The 20,612-nt window shown below is 40.0% G+C and overlaps 1 protein-coding gene across 2 annotated transcripts; it reads right to left on the minus strand.

Annotated features, from left to right (window-relative positions):
- Positions 1-2,051: 2,051 nt before the first annotated feature.
- Positions 2,052-17,133, minus strand: klhl15 (kelch-like family member 15). 2 transcript variants are annotated; one of them, XM_079260160.1, is made up of 9 exons: positions 17,067-17,133; positions 12,367-12,454; positions 10,358-10,496; positions 9,936-10,124; positions 9,631-9,855; positions 8,085-8,246; positions 4,245-4,454; positions 3,015-3,205; positions 2,052-2,825 (listed from the first exon to the last, which is right to left on the minus strand). In XM_079260160.1, exons 1-9 carry the CDS (start codon positions 17,125-17,127, stop codon positions 2,066-2,068), a joined length of 2,025 nt encoding a protein of 674 aa, XP_079116286.1. In that variant the 5' UTR covers positions 17,128-17,133; the 3' UTR covers positions 2,052-2,065. The 2 variants fall into 2 exon arrangements, with proteins under 2 accessions (XP_079116286.1, XP_079116285.1); XM_079260159.1 differs by lacking the exon at positions 17,067-17,133 and adding an exon at positions 11,042-11,150 and having other exon boundaries at positions 12,367-12,390.
- Positions 17,134-20,612: the final 3,479 nt, after the last annotated feature.

The raw sequence follows: 20,612 nt of genomic DNA on the forward strand, positions 1-20,612 counted from the left end.
CCAGAAATGTTATTTTATTAAGAAAGCTTTATAAACTGACATTATTGTAAGGAGACCTAAACGAGAAAACAGTGCATTGTCACTTTTTGAGGTTTTAATCAAAGGAAAGGGGGAATATTAGCTGTGCCTATTTTAGGCAAAATCTAGTTTTAGCTACCAACAATCTCCTGTTTATTATTTATAAAATAAATAAGTAATATAAAAATAAGAAAAAAATGGTTTATTAACAAAATCCATACCATATAATTAAATAAAAAAGCAATACAAATAATGTAAGATGATCAATAAATAAAAGAAAAATGCTAATGGTCTGCTAATGCTAGCGAACTTCCCTGATCTCTCCAACAGCCATCTTTTTTGTTTTAACCTTGTGGCTTTTGATGTGATTTTGGTAAATTAATGACAGGTAATCCACTAATTTTGTGCATTTATGTGGAATTAACTGACACATAATGCACCTTAGGACAAAAAAAAACAAATAAATGTAAAGTTATGTATTCTGGCTCAATGTCCAAGTCAAGTAACAGCTAGCTGCTATAAAACCTGCAAAGCTAGCTGTGTAAAGCCTGAACTGTAGCTAGGTTTGTCACATTTTTCCATGTAAATTAAATAAAATCAGCAGCTAAATAAATAACTTCATGTTATAGAAGATCTAAAAGGACCAAAACTGCAGCTTACAATAACATTTCAATTTCCTCTTATTTGGCTGTTAAGCTGCAATGCAGTCAATCGAGTTGTAGATCAATACTTTATCCTGATAACTGTTTAAATAGCAGTATAACTGGAACAGAAACCAGTCTTTCAATATAACTTATAGGTCAAATCATCAAGGACATTTGGCGTGAAGTTTTTTTCTTCATTGCTGGTGCAGTTTCTCCTTCACATCTAAAACATAAATCAATTCATTTCATTTCTATCCATGTTTTCCTACAACATAATCATTTCCTAATAGTTTTAGATCCCAAATTCCTTCTCTGTATTCTAGCTTGAGGTCCAGCGAGTCTTGAATGTGTTGATAAAAACCAGTACAGACTAGAGAACGTAGACAAGAATGAGGAAAGCACTGCTGTTCGGAGACAAAGAACTTTCTTTCCTAAGTTATGGAGTCGTCATTGTTAATTAACTGAAGGCAAAGCCTTGGGGATCATATATTGTCCTCTTAAACACACAGATTAACCCTCAAACTGTGATAAAGATAATAGTGGGGCACACAAAAAGACTTGCTGAAGTGTGAAGTTGAGCCCAGTGTTGTGAATCACTGGAAGCAAAAAGCAGAACTGGGACTGAGAACTGGAACGCACTGGAAGCGAAAACGGAATCTGTGTTTCAATACAGCGACTGTTCTCAGATGGTTTGCAGACCAAGGCATCAGCAGCATCTGTAGCAACATTATTATAGTACATATCTTTTGGTTTTCCATCATCTGTGTTGCATATTTGGAGAAAAATAGACTAAACTACAGTAAATAGTTGTTTTTTTTTGTTTTGTACTAGACTGTATACATTACCTTGTCTTTATTCATCATAGGGCAGAGCTTTTGAGTGTTTGTATTAGTGCTGCTTTTAACTATTCTATTTCTTAACAACACATTTTAATACAAAACCATCAGAAACTAACGAGTCAGATTTGGTTGAATTGAGATAAACTCGTGACCTTGACGCTTCCAGTGCGTTTCTGCAGTAAGCCTGACTGGACAGTCGAAATACAACAGGTGAGTAGTAGAAGAGGAAATTGACCACAGTCCAAACGTAAACCAGCAGAATGAAACCATTTTGATCTCCCTAACGCCATTTTTCCTACATTTCTGAGAAAGCTAATTCTGAAAATGCTCAAGGGGACTTAACGCTCAACACGTCTTCATTAAGAAGAGCAGCTATGGCCCCAGCCATCTTTTCCTTAAGGTAAATGCTGGTCTCTACTTACAAAGCCTGCGCATCTGTTGTCTCCCACCTGTAAACACCTGACCCCCCCCCCCCCCCCCCCACACACACACACAGTGGGAGACTTCAGTCCTTGAACAGTCCATTCCTATGTCTATAAAAGGAGGCTTGTTGTGGAGCAGACCTCAGCTGCAGCGTCTGACGTGCTCTAGCACGTACTCTGGGAAGTGCAGACTGCACACCTGCAGACCGTCCAGTTTGCAAGGCATTCTGGGATACTCGTCCTCCTTCCACTTGTTTTCGTCAGGGTCGAAGGTGAGGATGGAGTCACTGTAGTGGCCGTTGTAACAAAGGCCGCCCAGCACCATAATCTGTCTGTCCAATACCGCCACCCCGTGGCCGCTGCGCCCAATGGGCATGGAGGCGAGGATGGTCCACTCGTCCGTCTCCGGGTCATACACCTCTGTGGACGGGCAGCCCTGTGACTCGAAGGAAGCCCGCAGGATCACGCACACACCTCCAAACACGTACAGCTTCCCGTTGTGGGAGATCATCTTGTGGAAGCAGCGCGCATAGTTCATTTTGGATTTGTTTTCCCAGCAGCTGGCGTGAGTACCGGGCAGCAGCGGGGCTCGGCCGGCACGTGTCCTGTGTGAGTCTGACCCGCCTGAACTCCCTCCTCCGCCCCCAACGCCTGCCTCCCGGCCTGGATCAAACACACACACCTGTTTGGAGGTGGAGGAGGAGGTGATCCCTCCCGTGATGTACAACTTCCCGTTAAGGACTGTTCCCTCGTGGCCATACTTGTTAACGGGATACGGGTCCACGAACTCCCAGCGGTCCTCCGAGATGTCGTATCGCTCTGTTGAGTAGAAGGTTTCGTCTCGTGTGCGGCCCGCTACGGCATAAATAAACTTCCCGATGACACCGACCGCAAACTCTGACCTGCAAACAGCGTGAAAATTCTGTCATCATAAAATAATTTGATCAGGAAAAACAGTTCAGGAGTCCTTAAGCGTCGGCAAAACCACCTTAAAAATCCCATCATTTAACCCTAAATCAAAAACATTTATCATTAAAGAAATTAAAAGTCTCTTTTAAAATGTTATGCAGGGAATGTGGAGCTCCACTCACCTGGGAACAGACATGTCCGCCATGCGCAGCCACGAGTTCTGCCGAGGGTCGTAGCGGTAAACTTTGGAGGAGGCGTGAAATTCCCCGTCAGGTCCGAGCTCCTCTCCGCCTAGCAGGAAGGCAAAGTTGTTGACGATAGCCAGGCAGTCGGGTCTCAGAGGCACCTGAGGTCCCTCCAGCTCCCACCACACCTGAGAGAACAGCACAGGTTACTGATGTTAGCGTTGGTAAAGCCTTGTGACTGAGTGAGCCGCTTGTCTTTCTCAACCAAAATTTAAAACTTTTTTTTTTTAAGTTTACATCACATCAGATGGTCTAATGCAGGGAACCCCAATCCTGGTCCTGGAGGACCGGTGTCCTGCAGGTTTTCCAAGTGTTCCTGCTGGAACACACCTGACTCAGACTCAAACAAGCTCTGCACCATCCATCCATCCATCTTCTGCCGCTTATCCGGGGTCGGGTTGTGGGGGCAGCAGCCTAAGCAGGGAAGCCCAGACTTCCCTCTCCTCAGCCACATTGGCCAACTCTGCGGGGGGATCCCGAGGTGTTCCCAGGCCAGCCGAGAGATATAATCCCTCCAGCGTGTCCTGGGTCTTCCCCAGGGTCTCCTCCCCGAGGGACGTGCCTGGAACACCTCACCAGGGAGGTCCAGGAGGCATCCTGACCAGATGTCCGAGCCACCTCAACTGGTTCCTGTCAATGCGGAGGAGCAGCGGCTCTACTTGGATCTCCTCCCAGATGACCGAGCTCCTCACCCTATCTCTAAGGGAGAGCCCGGCCACCCTGCGGAGGAAACTCATTTCAGCCGCCTGTATACGAGATCTCGTTCTTTCGGTCACGACCCACAGCTCATGACCATAGGTGAGGGTAGGAACGTAGATCGACTGATAAATCGAGAGCTTCGCCTTCTGGCTCAGCTCCTTCTTCACCACGACAGACCGGCGCAGAGTCCGCATTACTGCAGACGCCGCACCGATCCGTCTGTCGATCTCGCGCTCCATCCTTCCCTCACTCGTGAACAAGACCCCGAGATATTTAAACTCCTCCACTTGAGGCAGGACCTGACTCCCGACCCGGAGAGGGCAATCCACCCTATTCCCAAGCTCTCCACATGTCTGCTTAATACACATTGATCTGATCAGGTGTGTTGCAGCAGGGACACTGGAGGACCAGGATTGGGGATCCCTGGTCTAACATGAGAATCTGAATGGATGGAAAAGGAGCCGCCACCTTTGGACGCTGCAGCAGCAGGATTTTGCTGTTGACCATGCTGTGGCCGATCATTCCTCTGAAGACGGCAGTCTGCGGGCGGACGGATCGGATGCGGTTGGACCGCGTCTCCACCAGAGGCTGCTGGTTGACATCATGGAAGTAGGCTAGCGCCGTGTCTACCTCCTGCCGCAGCTGTCTGGAGTAGCGGTAGAACTCCGACGTTTTCACCTGAGAAGATAAATGACGAGACATGTGGTGACCTGATATCATGTGAATGGAGACAATGCCGATGAAGCACATCTTTCTCCAGACAGCGTTGAAACATGTTCTTTTTATTTAGCGACAGATTAAGTCACTGATCAATAAACAATCATATAAAAAAAATAAGACCAGAGTTTTCCAAAGGATTCAGTTGTGCTATAAAAGCATTATGCATCAGCAACTATAATAAGTTAAATGTCAAGAATGAAAAGGTTTAATCATTTAATGCCTCAAAACAAAAGGTCTTAAGATGCATTTGAACTAAAAGTATTTTTTCCAGAGAAAGAAATAAAAAGGGCTCCTTTAGAGCTGGATTGAACTAATTTCCATTGCAATCTGATTAACTCCAAAGATGACGTAAACCAGTTGACGGACGAGTGAAAAACTGCTCTGTGTGGAAACTGTGGGATGGTTTTCCATCTGCAGCACCAGGAGCAGACAATGCAGCACTTTTATACATGGCTGCACTAAGAGTTCATGTTTTTATTCGTCGTTCATTTGACTTTAACCAAAAATCAGAATGTAATGCAATGAACAGCTCTTTGTTCTCTTACTGGTTCAACTGGATGTCAAAGTATGTGAAGATGTGTTTTGAACAGCTACCTTGTTTCCTCTGGTTAATCTTCAATAAAAACAGATTTTACAAGATATAATACAGCGTTCCCATTTGATGCTAAAGCTCGATAAAGTGTGTGAGTGCCTTGAATGCGCCTCTGCAGATGCATATGGAGTTGCACACATACAATCTTATGGCTCAACTGGACCAAAGCTTTTAGCTGGTCTCCAGTTGCTCCTCCTCTTCATTGACTGGTGTCAAAAAGAGGAGGTTCATGTGGTAAAAATCCGGGCTCATGCGTCGTTGGTGTTTTCAGTTCATCCACACAGCTACAGATACTTGGGCTGCACACACAGTAGTTTGCTGTGGAGAGACCCAGTGGGTCATTGTGAATTCATGAGGAGACACAGAACTGGAACAAGCTGATGAAAGCGAAAAAACAATAAAAAATGTTCATTATCATCCATAAAGTATCAATACTCTGCTGGTTGAAGACTTTGTGATGAGTTTTAGAGCTTCTTGTTGTCCAGGCTGCTTACACTCATCCTCCTGTCCTCACACTTGTGCTGAAAGTTCAACTCATGAATATGATTAAATATAACTTCAGCTGTTGCGAGTTGAAGGAACTGTGGGGAGACTAAATATTCCTTTCATTTAAGGAGATAATGAAAAGGTAGCAGTGAAGCTAATTCCCTTCATATTTAGAAAGTTCAGCCAGCTCTATCAAAGCTATTCCTCAGGTGGGTAATTTTAGTGAGTTTGCAATTAAAAGAAAAAAAAAAAGACAGTTTTGCCCAAGAACTCTCCAATGACTTCTAGATAATGTAAAAAGTTCATGATTTACCACAAGATTTTATCCACCAGCCTGTCATACCTGCAGAATCACAACATGCTGCTCCTGATTGGGAAAATGCAGAGGTGTAGTCCAGGGTGTACGCTGGTATACGGAGTATGCCCGCTTCTGTTTCAGTCAGCATTGAGTAAACCCACTTCTAAACCCCTGTGATGCTGCTTTTACAGTTACAGACGTCCCTACATATTAGGTCTGGGCGATTAATCAGATTTTAATCTCAATTACGATCTGGGTTTTCAACGATCATAAAAATAAAAAGCTGTAATTATTTTTCTCTCTGCAGTTTCCTCTCCTGCTGTCTTCAGCTGCTAATCGAGCGTCTCTGGCGTTGCAGCGCTGTGCTGTAAACTCCTCCCACAGCCGCTTTGCTTTCATTCAGACACTGTTGCCAACTTGGAGACTTTCTCACTAAATCTGGAGACTTTTTTTGTTAAAAGCGACAAATCTAGCGACTTTTACTGGAGTTATTAGAGACTTTTCTGGTGTTTTAGGGACTGACTTGAAGACACATATTGTTCTGCAGTTACTGTAAGGAAGGAGCAGCGGGAGCCTCTCCCGTCCTAAAGCACTCCCAGGCGGCCAGTCTCAGTCGGCTCCGGCTGCAGGTCAATGTAGAATAACTGCAGTAGGTTGTGGAGGTTCACCTAAACATAGTTTATACCATTGTCAGGGAGAACTGGCTGCATTATTTTCGTATAAACGCACATGTCGTTCGGTGAGTTAAACACTGTAGTATCCCTCCGTTACGGGGCGTTACCATAGCAACGAGTTAATCAGCTGGTTCAAATCAGCCGTCTTTTAACAGGTGAATGAGAGAAACGTGCTGCAGCCTGACAGCGGTTGTTTGGTATAAAACGTACATCGAGGCCAACATGAAATAGTTCCTATACTTCAGCAAATGTTGTAAAAAATAAATACAAATTTGTTATAAACTGTTTCCTGTGTGGGACCATGGTATATGTGGGTTCAGCAACTCGGACCGAGCGTTAGTCGGTTATAATACCCGACGCCGAGTCGAGAACATCACAATGCGCAGCATTGTTTAATCCTTACTTATATTTATCTATTCAGTTTACATCAGTATTTGCACTTTGTCAAGACAAAGTTTCATGTTATTTGTCTGTTTTCTCAAATATGTGGAATCCTAAAGACATTTTTTTACAAGTCACGGTTTAATGTTAAAAAAAAATCATGTTACAGATAAAAGGATAATCGTGTTAAATAATCGAAATCTCAATTTCAGTCTAAATAATTGTGATTATAATTTTTGCCATAATCGAGCAGCCCTAGTACATATGTACTTAGGTCGACCAGCTGATCAGCTAAGGCACAGGTGTCAAACTCCAGTCCTCGAGGGCCGGTATCCTGCAGGTTTTTGTTGTCTCCCTGCTCCAACACACCTGACAGAAACTCATAAACAGGTTGACAAAAAGCTGCTGGATCCATTTGATTTGAATCAGCGGTGTTGGTCGAGGGAAACAACAAAAACCTGCCGGATACCGGAGCTTGAGGACTGGAGTTTGACACCCCTGAGATAAGGTTACCGATGCTACACTGGCGCAGTTAGCCATCAGCTGCACCAACTTTAGCCTGAACATGGACATATTAAGGATATATGTATATATGTCTATGAGCCTGTGTCTCGCTTTTCTGTGTGCCAATATTGGTTTAGTCACTTCATAACTCTTCCTCCATGAAACCGAAGAGAAATTATGTAACAATGAGCAAATATACTGATGGATGGAGGAAACTAAACAGTCCAGACTTACATTACACACTCTGAAACAGTGTTTCTCTGGGCTATTTTTTCCGTTTCTAAAGTGACATATTGAGAGTATACCCACTTCTTGAGGGAACAATACTCCACTGGGGAAAAAGTTCCATCTCAGTAAATTCATGCATCTGTCAGAATATTTCATGTTTAATATTCAATTCATTCTGGGCAAATTAAGAACCCACAGAAAAAGCTCAGTTCTGCTTATTTCAGCAGAAAATTGCATCTTATGAAGCTTTTAGGAAAGAATTGCAGCAGCAGAAATGTGTTAAAAGACCATTTCTCCTCCTCAGTAAGTCACTAAGGACGAGCCAGGGTTTCCAGCTTGTTGCCAGATGTTGGTCACTGAGGGTTTCCATGGAAACACTGGTCAGACCTGCTCACAGTTGACAGATGAGCAGATGAGCAGCTCACCTTCTCAAAGATGTTGGCCGGGGACATGAGACAGAAGCGGATGGACTGCACGATGGTGTCCGTGTGCCTCCAGCGCCGCCGGTCATGTCTGAGCCACGACTGGACGGCTTCATACAGCTCGATTTCTGGGAAGCGGCTCAAAGCGTCGCTGTTCAGGTATGCCTGGTTCAGGGAAAAAAAACAGTCACAGTGACACTGCAGCAGACATTTTTCCACACTTTCACTTCTTCCTCATGCATTTAGTGTCCAAGACGATCAAGTTTCAGAACATGACGGGACCATCTGGGGAAAAACTATCCAGCATTTCCACAACGCTGTTTTGATGATCATATTGAACCCATAATTTACAAAATATTGATGGAAGCAACAACACTGAATCAAGGCCAGTATGTTTGTCTACTGGCTTTAAAAGCTTTTGGCTGATTAAACAAACAACAAGTCCTAATGAAGGTGACATTTTACTATAAACGCCAAAGTGCTGCTTCCGACTTCCAAAGAAAATGTGACGGATACTTGCAGACACAATGATCATGACATGCCTTGTCTTAACCTGTTGAAGCTTATTATGTCATATTTGATATGGGTAATGATTTCCTAAGATTTTTTCCTCCGGTTTTTATATTAAACTTATGTTTTTGTCAAGGTTTTGTTCAAGATTTCTTGTCTTTTGTATCACAGTCGTATGGTGCATACCATAGAGAACAATCCAACCTCCAAAACAGCAGTAGCTCAGCTTATCAGCTACAAACCTACACTGCGTGCACAAATATCAGGCAAGTTGTTTTTTTTGAGGATTAATGTTTGTATTGTGCAACTACAATGCTCTTGGTCAATCCAAAATGTGAACAAACCCTCAAACCTGAACATTAAAGGTGGAGTGTGTAAGATTTTCAATATTTTCAAAATAAATGAACTAAAAAAAAAAAAAACTACAATCATAATTATAGTTTTTTTTAAACATGTAGGTTCCAGTCTGTCCATATTTGATATATATATATATATATATATATATATATATATATATATATATATATATATATATATATACACATATATATATATATACATATATATATATATACACACATATATATACATATATATATACATATATATATATATACACATATATATATATACATATATATATATATATACACATATATATACATATATACATATATATATATATACATATATATATATATATATACACATATATATACACATACATATATATATATATATATACACATATATATACACATACATATACATATACACATATATACACATACATATACATATACACATATATACACATACATATACATATACACATATATACACATACATATACATATACACATATATACACATACATATACATATACACATATATATATATATATATATATATATATATATATATATATATACACATATATATACATATACATATATATATATATATATATATATATATATATATATATGTATGTATGTAGTTTCCATCAGCATCAGTCTCATGTTTTAGCAGACTAACCTGCAGTCTCTCCAGGCTGAGGTAGGACAGGAAGTCGGCTCGGCTCATGAGGGGGACAAAGTTGTCGAGTAGGAAGTTGTCGAGCTGTTCCTGGACACCCTCCACACCCACGCTGAAGTCCTCTAAAAGACGCATGACCTCTGCACAATTCTCCAGACAGATCTTAGCCAGCAGGAAGGAGCAGCAGAACTCCACCGCCTCCGTCAGCTGGACGTACATGGCCGCCTGTTGAGACGGGGCGACTTTCTCCATCAGCTCTGGTTTAAACGTGAAACTCTACACAAACCAGCAGAGAACAGCTGTACCTGCAAGATCTCCTGCACAGTGGGCATGCTGAGCTCCAGCGAACCGTAGTACATGAACCGGAGGATGTGGCCGAACCCAGCGGCTGTCAGCCCCTTCATGTGGATCTTGTCCTGGTCCCTTTCCCTCATGTCGGCCGTGAACATGACCCGGAAGTAGTCGCTCTGCGTGGCCAGGAGTGCCTTGTGTGCCTGGAGGAGGAGGAGGAGGAGGAGGGATGTGCATAAGAAGCCTTTAAAACAACCTTAGTATTATAAACCCTCACATATTGTGGACATTTCTTTGTTAAAAGAAAAGATTTTCAGTGATGTGAAAGGACGGGAAAACAAATGTCATGTTATTGCGATTAAGTGCTCCTATTACGAGGTAATAACCACAACTAGATCATAATAATAGTTTATTTCTCACAATATATGTGATTTACCTGGAAGTGATGCTCCTCTATCAACAGGGTGACATCCAGTAACAGACGCTCCTCGTAGAGTGCCCGGAAGCCCGATGACACACTCCCATCATGCACCTGGGACAGGTACACCTCCACATCCGCCCCTGACATAACACACCTGAAGGCGTCAATGAGAAGGAAGGACAAGAGTTCAAAAAGCTGCAGCGGTGCATGGTCAAAAAAAAACAGATGAACTGGAATTAACAACCACTCAAAAATAAGTTCAACACACACACACACACACACACACACACACACACAAGGATGTTAAGTCTCTTCCAAAGTAAAGATCATGTTTGTGTGAGTGCTGCGGCTGCAGACGGTAAGTCAGGAGCAGAAAGGACATTCAATAGGACGCTCAGCTTTAAAAGCTCAGCACTTGGGCTGCTGCATCCTGACAGGCTGCTAGTCTTTCACAGCCAAACAGTCGGGGTGCTGACACACTGGCGAAATAACCCACTGCACTGCAACACGGTGGGAAGGATGGAAAAGAAGGAGGGAAAGAGCTTCCAGCATGAATAGAAGCAGCAACGCTCACATTCAAATTAAAACATCATACATACAGTAAAAAAAAAACAAACAAAAAAAACAAAACATTAAAGTATTAAACACACACACATCATCGTCAGCAAACACGCACACACATGCACACAGCACACTCACCTCTGATTGGCCACGGGCATGTCAGAGGGGGTTGTCCGAGCCAATCAGAGGACAGTGCCCCTTGTGTCCAGTAGATGCTAACAAAGTCCCTTTTCTGAGCGTCAATCACCTGAACGACAAAGCCAACAAACCGCCACGTTAAAGCATGAACGTCTGAACAGGTAAACTGAATCTGTGTGCAGACACGTGGCATCGCGTCCGCACATGTTCAGCAAAACCGTTTACACCACTTTGCTCCAAAATGTGGCAAAATGGAATAATTCTGGTCAATTTGTTCTGAATTTTACTGGAGTCACAATGAAACTGAGATTAAATGATGATTCCTGTTTAACCCAAGGTGGATTTTTGCTTTCCTTGGTTTATAATGATGCTCATCAATGAACAAAATGGCTCTGGTGTCATTATAAGTTGACTTTTTAGATCTGATTTTATTTCGCTTTTATTTTTTTATTGTTCTTAGATGTCTGAATTTTTTTTTTTTTTTTTAAGTTGTCCCAATGTATGTTATTTATTCTGTTTTTTTTTAACCCCCCACAATGTGGCACTTTGGTCAACATTGTTGTTTTTAAAGTGCCTTATAAATAAAGTTGTATTGTATTATTGATAAACATTATTAAATATCACCATTGTAATTTTAGCTTATAAACTAACTGATTTTAAATTAACATGCATATTTTAGCAGTGTAATATTACCTGAACTGAAACTGTGCAAGAAGACCCAATTATACCTGTATGCAAACTTTCTCTTCAATATTTTATCATTTCCAAAGTGTGATGATTTAATTACTCAAACTATCAATCAGCACAACAAAAATATGTTCAAGTTTGTATTTGTCCCAATTTATATCTTCATCAGTGGACTGAATGGTAATTATAATTTCTTTACAGAATAAAGCAGAAAAAGTAGCTTGAGGTCATTCAGGAACTGTCTTTTTTATTTTTATTTTTTTTAGTACCAGAGCAACTGGAACTTCATTGTTTACTTTCATTACTGTAAACAGGAAGTAAACAATTGTATAGAATCAAGTTATTCTCTCATAAATCATGTTTATAAAAGACTAAACATAGTTTTTGACATATGTGGCTTGTTTAACTACATCTGCTTCATTGCTTTCCACTGGAATCACAGGCGAATCTTTACGACGACACTTTCAGCATCTTGTTGTCTGTGAGGTCGCGTCAAACATCGTTTATGTTCCGAAACACAAAGAACTGAAATAAGGAACGTCATCCAGGGAACTAAGATTGATGTTTAGTTTACAGTGGCAAAACATAGATGGTCTACTGGTGTTAGTAAAATGCAGCGTGACCAGGCAGAGTCGTACCTTTTGGAGCCCGGGCGAACAATCACAGGCTGTGACGGCTGAGCACTAAGAGGCCGCTCGCATTTCCTGTGTTTGTGTTTCCCTGGTTCTAACAGAAAAGACAGAAAAATATGCTTCAGTCCATCGTGTAGAGGAATCAGCAAATAAAAAAGAAGAAAATATAATCTGAAAAAGAAACTTGCATTCAACAGTTCTCTGAAAACATGAGACAAGAATATGTCAAAGCATTTGTTTGTGTGGCTTCACCTGCTTCTGATCAAATCTGCATGAACCCTGCCTGAGTGAAAACAACCAATCTGAGCCATGTGCAGAATCAAACCAGTGTACAATACTACTAGATATAGTTGCCATAGATACAAGCCTACGTTCACACAACAACATCCCGTGGAGGTAGCGGCTTAGGAGAGGGAGCTGCAGCACAGCAGAGAGGAGGAAGGATCTACTTTCTTCTTCTTGTGGACATAAAATGCTGCTTCAAAGTTCACTTTTTTGTTTGAATTTCACTCATCATTCATAGGCAACAAAACAAAAAAGCTTTTATTTACCTTTTCGTCAGTACTTACAATATAATGGCAGTTAAGTAAGAGTGGAGGCCTACATAAAGACTCTTGCTTAGGTATTTGTTCACCATGTACTCTAGAAAAACATCCGGAGCTTCTCATTCCTAACAAGAGTCTGTCAAACTCTTATGAAGGATAAAAATACCCCAAATCTACATGACATTGTTTAAGTAGGTGTTTTTATGGTGCAAGTTGTGCGCATTGTTTACTATAGATGTTCAAACTGACTGAAATCTGATGACTGAGCATTTGATTGTCATTAATGCAAGTCCATTCAGTGAGCCTGCACGCCTAGATGGTCAAAGATGCTGCTACATTTATTTTGTCAAAGGATAAAGCTGATCAATGTTGAATATCCAAAAGTAGTGGTGCCACATGCATGATACATCAGCACAAGGTTAGCTAATCTTAACTGGTCACAATGTTGACAATAGGATCCATTCATATTATTGATTTACCAGCTACAGGATACAGTTTCATTAAAGCAGGGGTGTCCTTGAAGGCCGCTGTCCTACAGGTTCTCAATGCATCCCTGTTCCAACACAACTGGCTTACACTGAATAGATCCAAAGGCCTATGAAGTTCTGCACAATGACTGATTAATTTAAGTCAGGTGTGTTGGAGCAGGGATACATGGAAAACCTGCAGGACTGTGGTCCTTGAGGACCTGAACTGGACAGGTCATGCATTAAACGATCTTATCCATGTTAGGCTGTTCATCTGTATCTCCACACACACACGCACACACACACACACACACATATATATGTATATTATATATATATATATATATATTTTTTTTTTTTTTATTAGCGGTGGGAAAATCAAATTGAAAAATCGAAAACTGATTCTTTTTTTTTTTTTTGCTTCACAATTTTAAAATAGATTTTTTTGTGAAAAAAATATTTTTTTTTTCCAAATAAATAATTCATTGTAAAATTTTGGTAATTTTTATTGTTTTTATTGTCTTCTTGGGCATTATAGCAGCAGAATGATGATCTGGCTGCTGTGTTTTTTTTTTCCTCATTGAAACCAAGAAAAATGACGAGCAAAAAAAAGTTTTATCCATATTTTTTGTTTTTAATCTACAAAAATCAGCAATATCAAAGAATTGTGAGAATCGCAATTTAAATTGAATCTGCACCCAAAAAAAATCAAAACTGAATCGGGACAAAGGCATATTGTCACAGCCCTTATATATATATATATATATATATATATATATATATATATATATATAAATAAATAAAAGCATTATCAGGTTCCTGCCTCACCCAGACAAACTTGTTCCAATTACATGATTAGGATAAGTGTCATGTCATTCGTTCCACAATATTCAAAATAATCTTTGTGTGAAGCTGAAGGAAATTTGTTTCTAAACTGCTTTCCATCCCCTGACAGAGTACACAAGACAGACAGTCTCCATCCCTTTAATAGCAGTCTTCTTCACCCATCTTCAGCAAAATGCCAAGTCTACCAGGTGTTAAAAACTACAAAAGTATTTCTCTTGATGTGCCTGTAATTGTTCCAACTATATTAGTGCATAATCCATTATTATGGGGCTTAAACTATACTGTTAACAGGTTAACATGTCATGTTAAATGTCAATTAGTTGTCACTAATTGACTAATTGCCATCATCCTTTTGCCTTCTGCCATCCAAGTCTGCAGCGACCGTTGCTGAAGCCAGTGTTGCCAGATTTTGTGACATGAAACACTGGCAACCTGATAAATGAAATCAAGCAACCACATGCTTAAAGGACAAGCCTAGAGTTGCTTGTAATTAAAGGACATGGCAAATGTGTAGACCGAGGTAAGTATGGTACAACGCAAGTGCTACCAGACAGTACGAACTCTGATAAGGTGTAGACATGTCTAACTTCACTGAGCTCATTTTAATTTCGCTTCCAATGATTATGACATTATAATGCAGATAATTTTCTCAATGATAAACAGATTTATAATACATCGGTCTAAAAGACACACAGGACTGAATAAACAAAATTTTTCCTGAAAACATTCATAGTTTCTCTATAATAAATCCAAAACATTAAGATAACCATTATTTGGGGAAGTAAACTGACAGACTGCCACATTTGAGGAATACAAAAGTTTTTCTTCAGCATAAACACAATGAATTTATTTGTAGAGTCACTCCTTACTGATTTTCTATAAGTTTTTATTATCATTTACTTTTCTATGGAATAAAGCTAAAGTTCAAACCACATGCACCCCCATCAGATTGCTGTTCAGCACATTTTATGATATATGAATCAGTTCCATCAGCTAAAATAAGCATGAACAAAATCCTCTTTTCATTCCAGTGTTCATCTGTAAAGATCCATTTAAAGGTAAGCTGAGGTTTGGTGACTATAATATGTATGTACAGTTGTGCTCATATGTATTCATCCCCTTTCATTAAAGAAAAGGCTGAATTTACAACAGTCACTCAAATAACTGTAGATTTAAAAAAGGAACAATAATTAAAAATTTGTAAAACTATAATTTAGTAATATAAGACACTGTGTTTTCATTTAATCGAGTTGAAAAAAGAAAAACAAACAAACAGACAAATGTGTCCTGGACAAATTAGAGCACTTTTCTGTTGAACAGTGGGACAAAATACCTGTCAACAGGTGCAGAAGTCTGACTGAGAGGAACAGAAAACACCTGACTGGAGCGGAAATATTAAAAGATTGTTCAACTAAATATTAGTTTATGACTGATGTAATATGTATTAAATAATCTTATTTGTTTGCTTTTAAAAAAATATTTCTATTGAACCAGAATTAGACAAGAATGTAATGACTTTCATTAAATTTTTATTTATTATTACTTTAGTCAATTTCATCTTATTCTACAGGCAGCTGTTTTTTCCTTCTTAAATAAAAGGGTATGAATAAATATGAGCACAACTGTATTTCCCAGAAACTCCTCTGAGTCTGAGTTAGCTGTGTAATGATGTCTCATCCTGTGACTGACCTGACCTGGATTTACTGCTTAACAAAGGAAAACAGCAGGTGTACCTGGCCACCTAAGACACTCGCTAACATGCAGCTAATCCTAATTACAATACAGCTGCCTCTCTCTAAGCAGTATCAGAGTTGTTTTTAATAAAGATTTATTGTTTTCTGTTGTCTTTCTGTCCTCTTCCCCCCACACAGCAGAGGCATATGGCTGCCTGTCCTTGAGCCAGGTTCTGCCGGAGGTTTCCTTCCTGTTAAAAGGGAGTTTTTTTCCTTCCCACTGTCACCAGTGTGCTTGCTCAGGATGGGAGATTGAGTTTGAGCCTCCAACTCAATCAGTTGGTTTCCTTATATGGCATATTATGAACTGGCTTTCATTATGTTTTGGGGGTTTTTTTTCTGTCTGTAAAGCGTCTTGAGATGGCATTGCCGTGATTTGACGCTATATAAATAAAGTTGAATTGAATTTTATGTTATTTCATTCAAGTTACTTTCATGACTAAAGCGGCTGTAAGAAAATCTACAAAGACTGGGGTTAAAGATTCACAAAAAATAACAGTTTTGCTTTCACATTAGGAATATTTGCACTGATATGAAGGGTTAATAGCCACATACATGGCCAGATTATCCAATGGGTATTATGGACACAGGCCCAGGGGCCCACACCTTCTAGGGCCCCATGTAGGGCAAACACCAGCAGCTTCAACATGAAACAAATTGTACATAAAAGCAAGACAGTTACACCACAGTGTCTTGTGTATTGCTATTGGTACAACTGGCTGAGAGATGTTAGAAATGTCATCTGATAATTCACAATTTTTTACAATATTATGGTGTGGAAGGGGGCCCCTGGAACACTCTGGGCCCAGGGACCTCTGCACTTTTAATCCGGCCCTGGCCACATATTGGTATATAGTTACCATAAGAACAAGAAATGGTTAGCTGCATGCTGCAGACCCAAAACAAAGGATCCACATAAAGGTCTGCAGCCAGCTCTGGCATCCGGACTGGGTCGCAGATGCAGGTTTGTCTTCATAAAGACATGTTGTTGGGAGAACTTCCAGCGCAGGTAAGTGGCTCTACGCCTAGCTACCTGCCGGGACAAATGTCACGATTCTCAGCTGTGATGCTGTGATGAACAGCTTTAGCTTAGCAGCTAAATCCAGCCGTCTCACCTCGGCGGTGCAAATCCCCACAACCCCTCTTCGACCAGGCAGCTCTGGCCTCTTCGGACATGAAGTTGCGGGTTCCAATCCGGGATCAGGAAAGCGGGTGGCAGCGCCGCACTGCCATGTTTTTACTGCGGTCCATCTGCCAGACGAATAGACCCCCCACACGGCTCTAAATTAATCGGGTAACAAGCCAAAGCAGTGAGCAGGCTTTGCAGACGCCATCTTCTGGACTGGCGTCATTTCCTTTTTGGGCGGAACTGAAGGGCGTTGTGCGGTGCAACAAAGATCGTCTATGTAAGCAGACATATCACTACAGTCTGAGTAAAAAAAAAAAAAAAAAAAAAAAAAAAAAGAGAAATCTAACAGCGATGGTCCAGACATGACCAGTAAAATGACCGTGACCACCTCAAAGTTAGGCCAGAACCAAGTTTCTATAAGAGAAGAGATCGTGTCCCTTCATGGGGAATATTTGGGTAAAAGTTTTTGGGTTGTACTGCTGATTATTTGGATGTGAAACTGGAAATAAGAGCGTCTTTGTTATTGTAACAAGTGTGGCTGGTTCGGGCTGTGGCGATATGCTTTTGTCCCGATTCGATTCCGATTTTTTTTGGAGCCAATTCGATTTACATAGCAATTCTCACAATTCTTCAATTTTGCTGATTTTTGTAGATTAAAAACAAAATAAATGCTTAATTTATTTTATTATTTTTTTTCTCTTGTCGTTTTTTTTTATTTCAATGAGGAAAAAATACAACACAGTAGCCAGACCATCATTCTGCTGCTATAATGCCCAAGAAGACAAGTTAAAGGATCAATTTAAAAAAAAACAAAAAAAAAAAAACAATAAAAATGACAAAAAAAATAATCCATTATAAAATTTTTATTTAGTTGGAAAAAACAGATTTTTTTTTTTAAACAAAAAAAATCTATTTTAAAATTGTGAAGCAAAAGAAATCCAGATTTTCAATTTTTCAGTACAATTTTCCCTCCCCTAATGACCAGTGTTTCTCAATTCCGGCCCTCAGGCCCCCCTGCCCTGCCGGTTTTAGACATGATCCTCCTCCAAAGCACTTGAGTCAGATAATTGAACTTACTCATCAAATTCTTTGCAGCCTGTTGAGCCCCTTATTTCATTAGGTGTGTTAAAGTAGGGTTGTCTATAAAACATGCAGGGCAGGGGGGCCTGAGGACCAGAACTGAGAAGCACTGACATAGACTGTATATGGAATGTACAGTTAATGCGGTTGACCTATATACAGTATATGTGGTTAGCAGTTTGAGGCATCATTCCCTCATATATGGTTTTCAAACTTGCTGGTTTGGATTTTTTCTCCTCTGAAAAGGAGAAAAAAAATCACTGTTCAGTTTCTCACCTCACATGTACTCAGAGGCGCCGCCAGGAATTTTGGGCCCTATGAAAGACAATGGCACAGACCCCACCACTTAATTGCAAATTTTAGATTTTTGTTTTTGCTTCAAGCTGACAAAAAAAACCCCCAAAAGCTTTTCATGGGAATAATAAAGATCTAGGACTGTGTTTAACCCTATATGGGGCAAGTGACTATTTTTGATCACTTCGTTTTCTTTCATATTCACCTTGAAACAATTTTTTTTTTTTGTTAATATAACAACAGAATGGAAGTCTTGGTTCATACCAGAAGGACAATTTTATGTTGAAATTTCTAATTTCAATGTATTTCACAGTGCATACATCTAACTAGGTTATTTTAATATAAACGGTTTATCAGTTTATATTACTGCTATATATTTTCTTATATATTTTCTTTTTCGGCCCCTATCAAGTCATGGGGCCGTTAGAATTTGCCTACACTGCTGGCAAGAATGATCTTCTGTATCTTTCAGTCTTGCATCGGACCTGAAGGAGCCTCTCACTGAACACACTTTGTTGTTTCATCACTGTGTTGTGGAGAGGGTGTGAAGAATCCTCCATCATCTTCATCAGCTTGTGCAGCATTCTTCTTTGGACAATCAGCTCCAGCGGCTCCAGAGTTACTCCAAGCACAGAAGCAGCTTTCTGGATCAGTTTGTTGATTCTCTTCAAGTCTCTGGTTCTGATGCTACTACCCCGGCAGATGCTGCAAAGCTGACTGCACTCTCCACAACAGACTTATAGAAGATATGCAACATCTTGGTGCAGACGTTAAACCATCTCAGCTTCCTTAAGAAGTACAGTCTGCTCTGACCTTTCTTGTAGATGTAGTCAGTGTTGCATTTCCAGTCCAGTTTGTTGTCCAGCTGAACTCCAAGATACTTGTATTCCTCCACCACCTCCACCTCCTCTCCCAGGATGGAAACAGTGCTTTGTTTATTCTTGTTCCTCCTGAAGTCAACAATCATCTCTTTTGTTTTGCTGCTATTTAATATGAGATGATTGTCAGCGCACCATATAACAAACTGACTGACCACTTCTCTGTACTCTGCTTCTTGTCCATCACTGATACACCCCACAACTGCAGAACCATCAGAGTATTTCTGCAGATGACAGGACTCAGAGTTGTACTGGAAGTCCGAGGTGTAGAGTGTTATAAGTTATAGTTGTGTTAAGTTGTGAGTTGTGCTATAAGCACAGGTCTCTATTTTTGAAGTCCTTGTTATAAAATATCATTTTGGTAGATCGACTATTCAACTCAGAATGTTGTTTGTTTACTCATAATAAATTTTTAAAACAGCGTAACATCCCAAGTACTCCTGATGGTTATTTTGCAGCCATTTCTTCTGGAGTGTGTGTTATTCAAACAGAGACTTTGGCTTGATTATCATCGTTCCCATGAACTTTCTCTACTTTTCTCTAGGAGAAAATATGTTTATATAACATCTGTCCCAATTGAAACAATAAAGAAGTTAGAGACATCTTTCAAAATAATGTTGTATTTTTTTCTTTGTGCCAGGACACACTGGAAATTACATGTACAAAGGATAGTGTGATTTAGAAGAAGGTTTGGCTTCAATCTTTGTCTAATCTCCAAAGAGGTGAAAGAAGTTTCCTTCAAACTTCAATACAGATCTGACCACTGTAAATTCATCAAAAAGAAATTTAAATCAGATATTGATGTAAAATGCATTTTTGTCAACACTGTTCTGAAACTGTGTCTTGTTTATTTTGGCACTGTCCTCATTGTATTTTCACTATGTTGACAACGTTTCTGTGATTTTATTAGTTGTAGATTAACCGTCCAGTTCCAAATAAAAGAAAACAGGTTTTGTTTTATTTCCACCAAGTTTACTGGAATTCTTAATTAATCTATAATTTGTTTGGGCCCAATGTTCACATTCATAAGTGTAAATTATTTAAAAGGAAACTTTTAAATTTTTCTGATGGAGAAACGTTAAAATTTGTGGAAAAAAAAAAGAAAAAAAGGCCACGTTTGATCTGGCCCACTTCATGTGACTGTAAAGCAGTCACATATATTGTAATCTCCAACAAATTCGCAGGGAAGCTGGAGCCTATCCCAGCCGTCTTTGGGGGAAAGGCAGGATACACCCTGGACAGCTCGCCAATCCATCGCAAACAAAGTCAATACAAATACT

This window comes from Telmatherina bonti (genome assembly GCF_933228915.1).
Source record: "Telmatherina bonti genome assembly, chromosome: 20".
Taxonomy (NCBI): Eukaryota; Metazoa; Chordata; class Actinopteri; order Atheriniformes; family Telmatherinidae; genus Telmatherina; species Telmatherina bonti.